Here is a 10,031-nt window from a genome sequence, read left to right as displayed (position 1 = left end):
ATAGGTTGTAGGCACAATAAGCTCCAAAGGAGCATCAATGATTGTTGACATTACTCCACGTCATCCTATCATGGAAACAGCCTCATCTACCAACCTCCCATGTGAAGCCCCTCTCTCCCAACCATCCTTTTCCCACCGTTCCGTTCCTCCCCCCTTACGCTGCACCGCTGTCACACCATAAACTGCCCTCATCGCGATCCATCTGCATCCATCCATCCATCCATCCCACGACGCGTCTTTTCCCCCCAACGGACGCAAAAGCGAAAAGAGAGAGAAGAAAAAGTCACCTTTCCCCTTCGGCAGAATAACACGTGGTAACGGCACATCAAGTCGGCATCATCGAGAAAGCAGCACTTCCATCGACCATCGAGCGAAAGATACATATTTACTAAACATTTATTAACTAATAGTTAATCTCAGCATCAAACAAATTCCCCCACTTTATTTCCCTCGCCCACTAGCTTGTTCTTTCCTATAATTATTATTACAACAAAATTCCACATAATATCACAAAAATTACAGAGAAATAAAAAAAAACGGAGATGGAGAACTGCAACCGGAGATCGGAAAGGAGAATCCATCCGTAGTGCTGCCGCCGCCGCCGCCGCTTCTTGGAGCAAGGAGAGAGGCATTCTGGGAACGATAAGGAGCCCGTTTTGGGAACACCCAGAAAATTCCCCAGCCCTTCTTGAGCTCGGATCTAAGAGCGAAGAGCTCACTAGAAGAAGAGGAGGAGGAGGAGGAGGAGGGGGATGGTGGAAAGAGGCTTCAAGCTGAGAGACCCCGAGTGGTATTTGTTTGGAGGAGGGTTATAATAATAAAACGGGAAGTAGGGCAAGAAGGGGTTCGGCGGCGGCGGGGCCGGGTAATATCTGTTGGGCGGCGGAGGGTAGTAGTAGGCGCCCCCGCCGCCGCTCCCGCCGCCGCCACTATTGGATGGAGGAGGCGGGGATGAGTAGACGTCTGGCGGGGGAGGGGAGTAGTAGGAGATCGCTCCTGGATTCGACGGCGGCGGAGGGCATTCGGCGGTGGAGGACGGGGGCGGCGGCGGAGGGGAGGCGGCGGGCTGGCAGGGGTTGTCGCAGGAGGAGCACATTGTGCAAGAGACGTCGTCTTTGATTACGGGCTTCGCCGACGCGATCGGCGGCGACGAGAGGGCGAGGAGCAGGAGGAGCGCGAGGGGAAACGAGGCGGCGAGGCGGTTCGCCATCAACGGGAACGGCACTCGCGTCCCTTTCTCCGAGAGAGAGAGAGAATGATGGAGATTGGAGAGTGGTGCCCGCACCCCGAGCCCATTATAAGGTGGGATCTTTTTACCTTTACCGACGGTTCCGCTTGTAACTTTCGGCAACGGAGGGAAAGCAAAAGGGAGTATGATGGGAACGCGCGGAAGGAGGAGCGTCGGCGTGGAGTGGACGCAACTCGCACGTGTAGGTACGTGGGGCGGGCGGACCGACACGTGCTTACGAAGAAACAGAGTGCCGTCGCCTTTTTGGACTTGCTCCACGTCTATCGAAGTGGGGAAAAATAAAACAGGACAGAGTTGCCGCCAATAGTATCGAAGAGATCGGAACATGTGATGGAACGGAGGGTGTGTTATTTTATGTTGGAGCGTGGAATAGATGGGTGTGATCAGAGAAGGTGTACGGGATGTATGGCTGTGATTCGGTGGGGTAGAGAGAGGACGGGATTGGGCGGCGGAGGGTGGTGCGAGGAAATGGATCACGCGGAGCCATTAGGTTGTGGTGCGGTCACGTGAATTAGGATTCAGCCTCGGGAGGAAATCGGGCTTCGGGAGGAGTTAGGATTCAGCCTCGAGCAAGAATTTTGAAAGAAATGTCGTTACCTCCGGGGGCCCAAAGCCTGAAGATCGTTTGAACCTGACCACCACCATGGTTTGGGCTTGGAATGGAGATTGATGTGAAGGAACCGGAGGCCCAGCCAGAGAACCCTCAATTCTTCTCTTCGCATTCTCCCAGATAGAAAAGGTAGATCTCTGATGACTAATGGTCCTACTCCAGTAACTCCAGGAGAGCTGAACCACGAAGCTACCTTGGAAGAAAAGGAGAGAAGAATAGCTCATCCCATCTGGGGGAAGCAAGGACCGCTGTACGCCGAATTAGGTCCCTACTTTAATAGGGTTGTGAAATCGAAAGGCTCGTCCGGAGGTGAGTCAATTGACGGATGAGGAAGTGGAGAAACTACGTCCCTACTTTAGTAGGGTTGTGAAATTTTCTGAGGAGTTGAACGAAGCGAGGGAGGAAATGGGGGCATGCCTCGATTTGCAGAACACTGGAGTTTTTGATTTACTTCCTTCACGAGCGATGGAAGCTTGCTGGTGAATTTGAGGTCTTACCCGTCGGAGCAGATCGCTCTGTGTTCAAATTTCTCTCAGAGGAGGATGTGATTAAAGTGACCATCAGGGACCACGGTGGTGGGAGGCTAGGTTCTCTCCCTGGAACCTTGAAAGCCCAACTTTCATGCTTCTAAAATAGTAAAAACCCAATTTCTCGAGCTGCAATATGGATGCACCTAGAAGCGCTACGGGAGGAGTTTTGGAGGCGTGACAAGGTACTTGAAATTGCTTCAATGGAGAGAAGCCGCCCTCGGACATGCATAATAGAGAATGGAGTATGTTTAGATTTGTGCTAACTAAAGATTAATAGGAGTGTTTTCGAGATATATGCAAATGGATGGATGACAAAGGATAGAGAGTACTTTTGAGAGCTGCATAGACGGATGGATGATAGAGAATGAAGGATGGATGAACTATGGATGGTAGAGAAAAAAAGTACTTTGAGATCTATGTAGACGGACCGCGGACGTATAACAGATGGAGTGCTCAGAGATCTATATAGGCTTAACAGAGGATGAAATGCTTTGAAATGTGTGCAGCGAAGAGATGACGAGCATGAAGTACTTTGAAATCTATTCATATGGACGGATGACATAAGATGGAGTGCTTTGAAATCTGTGCGGATGGATGGATGACGAAAAATATAGCATTTTGAGATCTATACACGTAGATGGATAATAGAGAATAAAACGCATTGAGACCTATGTAGGTAGATGGATGGATGATATATGATGTAGTACTTTAAGATCCGTATAGGTGGATAGATAATAGAGGGCGAAGCATTTTGAGATTTGTATAGGTCGATGAATGATAGGGGAAGTATTGCTTTGAGATTTGTGCGGGCCGATGGATTGCCAAATGATGGATTGCTTTGAGATCTATGCAAGCATATGGATGATAAAAAATGAAACACTTTGAAATCCATGTAGGCAGATGGATGATAATGGATGGAGTGATTTGAGATCTATGTAGGTAGATGGACAAGAGAGAATGAAGTGCTTTGAGTTATTTGCAGATAAATGGATGATTGAGGATGAAGCACTTTTAAGATCTGTGTATGTGGATGAATGATATAAGATAGAATATTATAAGATCTTTGCACCCGATGGATGAAAGAGAATGGAGCACTTTAAGATTTGTACAGATTAAGAGATGACAAACAAAATGCTTTATGATTTGTGTAAATAGATAAATGATATAGGATAGAGTACTCTAAAATCTCTATAAATTGATAGATGACAGAGGATGGAATGTTTGGAGATCTATGCACGTGGATGAATGATGGAGGATGGGGTGCTTTATAATCCGTGCATGTGGATGAATTATAAAGAACAGAGATTACGTGAAAACTATGATCCAACCTCTCTGAGTCAGCAATATTTTGATATTTTTTCTCACTTTATTAATGTTGTCAGGATCCAGATCGACGGTTGGGCCACGTTGCAATGAAAATAAAATTTTTGTAAATAATTAGAAAATTTAAATCTTTTTCGGTCTAAGTATAACTAGCTTAAATTTGATAGAATGCTGTAGTAATTTTTTGTAAAGGAATGGATGGCAAAAGCTTTATTTATTTATTTATTTATTTATTTTGTTAAAACAGATATTTCATACAATATTAATATGAATATATCTAATAAAATTAGAAAATAAATGTTGGCAGAGTTTTCAAAGCAGCTCTCCCCTCCGGCCCATGTGGGGTTCCGAAATGGCTGGCTGCGCTATATTCTTTTCTCCCGTTCAAAATTGAGCGACGCAGTTCATTTAATGGTTGAAATGCGTGATGGGACTCACCATCACCGAATAGATACGATAGAAACAAAAAACCTTGGATTCCGAACGTAACATTTGGGCCGGTCGGAATTTTCTCTCTGAGTGAACGACAAATCATCAAACTCGCGGTTGGTAATGGCCGGCAGCAGTCCGGAGTTTGGCTGCTCTCAAGTGTGTGTTTCGTTAAAACCGCAGGTTGTTTTGGCGGATCAGGCAAGTGATCCAACAAGTTAGCAGATCATACTAAAAGACTAGGATAATCAAATCAACACCGGTTGTTTATTTATGAGACAAACCTGAATGGATTTGAACTCCATTGGCTGTTTGAGACTTTCTTTTATTTTTATTGTATTATTTTTGTATTGAAAAGATTAAGCATAACAAAAAAAAAATGTTCAAAATATTCATTTACAGAGAAATAAATTGGGGATATATTAATTTAATATGAGAGGGGATCTAGCGTTACGAAGGTGCACAACTATGCAAGACTCATGGCGAATAATCTGGAGCTTTGAATTGGTACAGCTTAATTCACTACTATCAGCAAAAACAAGGTGGTCACAGGCTACATCACATCCTTTCACATTAGTGTGGCTAAAGTTGAGGTCTGGAACAGCCATGCTTGCGTGTATTTATTGCCTACGACAATGACCTAACCATATTTAATACCAAAAAACAAAAGAAGAGGAGAAGTTGAGCACATGATTTTAGATGAACCTATCAAATTTTAAAGGTCATGATGTGTTTATATCTAGAAGTACACAGCTATTTTAGAGACCAGTGAAAAAATATAGTAGAGTGAGCCATGTGCAGAGGGAATGCCAAATGCACGAGTGATAGAATACTAAGAAATACTAGCGTCCGTTGACCTTCTAGAGATGCTTCTTTGCTGGCTGAATTCATCATTATACTTTACATAGCATCTATTTGTGGAACATGATCCATGACATTGTTAGTTTAAACTCTAATTGTTAGGAATTCAGGTCATGCAAGTCCAATTTCTAAATGTATGTTTAGTATATTCAGGCTTAAGCTTACTGATGAACAACTCAATAACACAAATCTATAAAATGAAATTAACTATATACAATATACATGGCAGGTACTGCAATCCAAACTGATCCAATTATATCAATTTGCCAATATAATGACATTCTGATTTGGCATTAATTCGGTACAGAGTTGGCACTTTTACTCCTTGTTAGGTTGTCAATGGGCCCAATCAGCCTAATTGGGTGGCATGCCTGTTTTTTGTTTTTGCATCCTTCCTTCTTTAATAAAAAATTTCCAGCTTAAGAATAAGATCATGGGGACCAGCTCAGTCCTAAGATTGGGTCTGCATGTAACATTTGTCTCAAAATGAACCTGGCCAAAGTTGGGCTGTGTCTAGCTGACCAATCAATCAAAACATAAACCATGGGCCGTTACCAAAAAACAATCAAAGAAAAACATAAACCATGGGCATGGTGTGAGGATCTCAGCCAAGCCAACTTGTTTGAGTGACCACAATGCATGGCATATAACATCAGGTTGTTGGAACAAAAGATCTAAAACATTACTAATAGCTTCAATTCTTCAGTCTTTCAATGCAAAGCTTACGGACTTTGAAGCGAGATTCAAAATTTCTGTGAGATGCATGCCACATTCATTGCACATAAAATAAGTTGTCAAGTTCTGGCATCCAACCCAATTCCCTATGAACGCATCTTTGTTGCCACATGAAAGGTGTGTGATATATTGCCTCTTGTATCAAAACACCAGCATAGATTAGATTTTGAGCTCATTTGATTCGCGGAAAAAGAAAGAAGAGATAGTGCAGTTAACAAAAAAGTAAAGGGATGCTTCTTATTTGGTTGGAGTTTTTGAAGGAGAGAGACGAAAAAGTTGTATTCTCCTAGAAATATGATTCCCACGTTTTATGGAAAAGTCTTTTTTATGAGAAATATAGAAAAGTTACTTTTCCGTGAGCCGGAAATCAAAACATTTTTATTTTTTCTCAAAAGGACCTTCAGCTATCCTTATTTGATCCAAAGCATTAAAGACTTAATTTTTATTAAAGATATAATACGAATTATTCATAATTTTCTAAGAAAAGTGGATGGTCAAATAAACATAAGCACTCTGAAAATCTGTCACATTTTTATTGTCAACCAAACATGCCAAAAGTATTTTTTCAGGCATTCTCTTTCTAAAAATTATATTCTTATGAGAAAAAATGCTTACCGTGAACCAATTTCATGTCCTTAGGCAGGAAAGGATTTTTTTTTGTTGTTATTGTTGTTGTTGACGAAGAGAGAGTTAAAGCCACCCATCCTTTATTCAAAAAAAATAAAAACTATTTATACAAATTTATAAAAAAAATATAAACGAGCAATTAATTTGTTTTATAAAAGATAGTGTTCTTTAAGTAGACTTGTTAAATTATTTAATAATTTAAATAATTTCATAAGCGACAAGAAAAATCGTATAGAATTTGCTGCTCGTTCTACCCATGCATGCTCCACCGCATGTGTGCGATACGTAATCCTTTTGGTACATGGCCTTTGCTCTTGCCTGAACTCTCTAACAATTTTATCAAATATTATTTATGAACGGCCCAGATTTTATCATAAAGGATCACTTCCTCTCCACCCCCACCAACCTCTATGGCCTTGTTTGGGGGAGCTGTTGGCAGTAGAGCTGTTGGAAGTAGAGCTGTTGGAAGTAGAGCTGTTATAAAAAGCTGTTTGTTGTTTGGTAACTACATTCGTAAAGTGCTGTGGTACTTTGTTTTGTGTTTGGTAAACAAACTGAGAAGTACTTTTATATGACAAAATTACCATAAAAGACATTGCATAGTATTATACAACACGACATAATAAAACATAACATAAATTAATACATAAATATACGATATAGTATAATATTATTGTAATATAAAATAATATTATGTTAATATATCATAATAGTAATATAATTATTAGAGTAAATTAATATTTGGTAATATAACATAATATTAAATTATTTAACATAACATATTAATGTATTATGATATAATGTAATATATATTATATTTATAATATAATACAATAATAAAAGTATAAAATATTATAATTATTAGTATAAATTAATTTCTCATAATATAACATAATATTAAATTATTTAAAATAACATATTAATGTATTATAATGTAATGTAATATAATACAATATTTATAGTATAATACAATAATAAAGGTATAAAATATTATAATTAATATTATAAATTAATTTTTCATAATATAACATAATATTAAATAATTTAAAATAACATATTAATGTATTATAATGTAATGTAATATAATACAATATTTATAGTATAATACAATAATAAAGGTATAAAATATTATAATTATTAGTATAAATTAATTTTTCATAATATAACATAATATTAAATTATTTAACATAACATATTAATGTATTATGATATAATATAATATGATATTATATTCATAGTTTAATACAAAAATAAAGGTATAAAATATTATAATTAATATTATAAAATAATTTTCCATAATATACCATAATATTAAATTATTTAAAATAACATATTAATGTATTATAATGTAATGTAATATAATACAATATTTATAGTATAATACAATAATAAAGATATAAAATATTATAATTATTAGTATAAATTAATTTTCCATAATATAACATAATATTAAATTATTTAACATAACATATTAATGTATTATGATATAATATAATATGATATTATATTTATAGTATAATACAAAAATAAAGGTATAAAATATTATAATTATTAGTATAAATTAATTTTCCATAATATAACATAATATTAAATTATTTAACATAACATATTAATGTATTATGATATAATATAATATGATATTATATTTATAGTATAATACAAAAATAAAGGTATAAAATATTATAATTATTAGTATAAAATAATTTTTCATAATAATTTTTCATAATTTTTCATAAAATAATTTTCCGCGGTCCAGGGGCTCTTCTTCATGGTCCACGCTCGAGGAGGACCTCAGCGTGGGCCGCGAGGTTGATGATAAAAAAAAACAATAGATTGATTTTGGAAGGTATGGAAAAGGATTAAAATTTTTTTCTTCTAAAATGTGGTTCAAGAGATGCATACAAAAATTGAAAAGAAAAATACCTTTTCTTACGGAAGGGAGTCTGACGGCTTGGGTTCTTGGCTCTAGCAGATTTTTAGGTTTATACAGGGATAAACTATGTAATTATGTTATTTTAATATGGGCATTTTTGTCAAAAATATAGCTTTCCGAAAAAGCTGAAACAGCTTCCTCCCAAAAGCTCCAAATTGGAGCTTTCTCCCAAAAGCTGTTTTCAGCTTTCCGCAAAAGCTGAAACAGCTTTTTGAAAAATTTACCAAACACAGTTTTTCATCTAAAAGTACTTTTGGAGGGCCAGAAAGTGCTTTCTGGCCTTCCAAAAGCTCCCCCAAACAAGGCCTATATCTGGGACACCAGCCCAACAAAAGATGCCAAATTTAATGCGTGCGTCCAAACTCCATCCCACGCGAAGCCACCACCCGTAGTCCCACTCCCCAAGTCCCCATTCCCTACTCCACAACCCAGCAAGCAGATCAACGGTCCTGATCGAACATTGCTCTAACCGTTGTCCCATAAATGCCGGTGAGTGGATCCCTGATCCCCCCGATAAGTAGCCTTCTATCTCTCTCCTCCCACCGATCCCCAGATTGACCCCCCCCCCATTTCGATAGATCTCGGAGGTCGAGAAGAGAAAAGCAGAAGGAAAGAAGGGCGAAAGCGAGCGACATGGAGGCGTACAACAGGGGTTTGAAGGGGTACTGGAAGCGGAGGGCGTACCAGAGGCTTGACGGCGGCGGGAGGAGGCGGAGCCGGGCGGAGCTGAACGGCGGGAGGCGGCGGCGGTTCTGGCGGATCCGGGTCGTGCCGAGGCTGAGGTTCCTCGCGCGGGTGGCGTCTCCGAAGCGGTTCCTCGCGCGGATCAGGGACGCCTACGTGCGGATGATGCTGTCGTTCGCCTCCTCCGGGGCGATCGCTAACGGGTACACCGGGTATGGTGGCGCCGCCGTGACTGGGTTCGGGCGGCCGCAGCTCAAGGAGTACGATGAGAAGATGATTGTCGAGATCTATAAGTCGCTGGTGGCGCAGGGCCCGCTTATGGCCGCCAACGCCGTCGGTGGCGGCGGAGGGGACGCCGGGCGGACGCTCCAGGCTGCCCGGCGGTAACTAGAGGCTCTTCTGTTAGATTTCCTCTCCCACTTTTAACGAGAATAAGCTTCCCTTTTTTTGTTTTTCAGTGTTTTTGCCAAAGCTGTATTTAAATAAAATCTAATCCCTTAGCTTGGTGTTTGTTGGTTTACGAACTCGCCGACGATAAATTACGTGGCTGGTGTTTGGTCCCTGGAGGTGATCGGATCCATTTCTTTTACCTTATCTAATTCAACAACCACTGTGGGAACCCGGTCCTTGTACCAAACGATACTCAGATGGATCTCATGGTCCATCGAGCGAGACAGCTGGACCACGGTTGGACGAGCACGGAATCTACTGTAGCAAAGAAATAAATAAAAAAAAAGGAAAGAGTCTACCGGCGGAAATCTTGGATGGATGATCAGCGGGCGCGGTTCTTACGTCCCTGCATGGCGGATGAGTTCGGATTCATCGCCGGAATCCCAAGCGTGTATGCCGGAACCACGGTGGTTGCCTAGTAATTCTTAGACAAATTGAGGTAGGTGACCTTGATGTAAACCTTAATGGTTTTAATCTATTAATCAACTTATGAAAATATAGATTATGTTGATATGACTGTCTTTGTATTTCTTTAAAAAATTTATGTACTTTACTTTTAATGGTTTATTTAATATTAGATTTAGAATCTCGGTACGAGCA

At 39.6% G+C, this 10,031-nt stretch overlaps 2 protein-coding genes across 2 annotated transcripts; one reads left to right on the top strand and one right to left on the bottom strand.

Moving 5' to 3' along the window:
* Positions 1-378: 378 nt before the first annotated feature.
* On the bottom strand, positions 379-3,209 carry LOC103703351 (uncharacterized). The gene has a single exon (XM_008786179.6). The coding sequence runs from the start codon at positions 1,574-1,576 to the stop codon at positions 719-721; it is 858 nt and encodes a 285-aa protein (XP_008784401.6). The 5' UTR covers positions 1,577-3,209; the 3' UTR covers positions 379-718.
* A 5,626-nt stretch (positions 3,210-8,835) lies between these two features.
* Positions 8,836-9,501, top strand: LOC120110193 (uncharacterized). The gene has a single exon (XM_039124507.3). The coding sequence runs from the start codon at positions 8,931-8,933 to the stop codon at positions 9,366-9,368; it is 438 nt and encodes a 145-aa protein (XP_038980435.3). The 5' UTR covers positions 8,836-8,930; the 3' UTR covers positions 9,369-9,501.
* The last annotated feature ends 530 nt before the right edge of the window (positions 9,502-10,031 follow it).

This window comes from Phoenix dactylifera, chromosome 8 (assembly GCF_051530095.1).
Source record: "Phoenix dactylifera cultivar Ajwa chromosome 8, Ajwa_hap1_PhDact_Kaust_v1.1, whole genome shotgun sequence".
Taxonomy (NCBI): Eukaryota; Viridiplantae; Streptophyta; class Magnoliopsida; order Arecales; family Arecaceae; genus Phoenix; species Phoenix dactylifera.
This window is presented reverse-complemented; position numbering and strand designations above follow the sequence as displayed.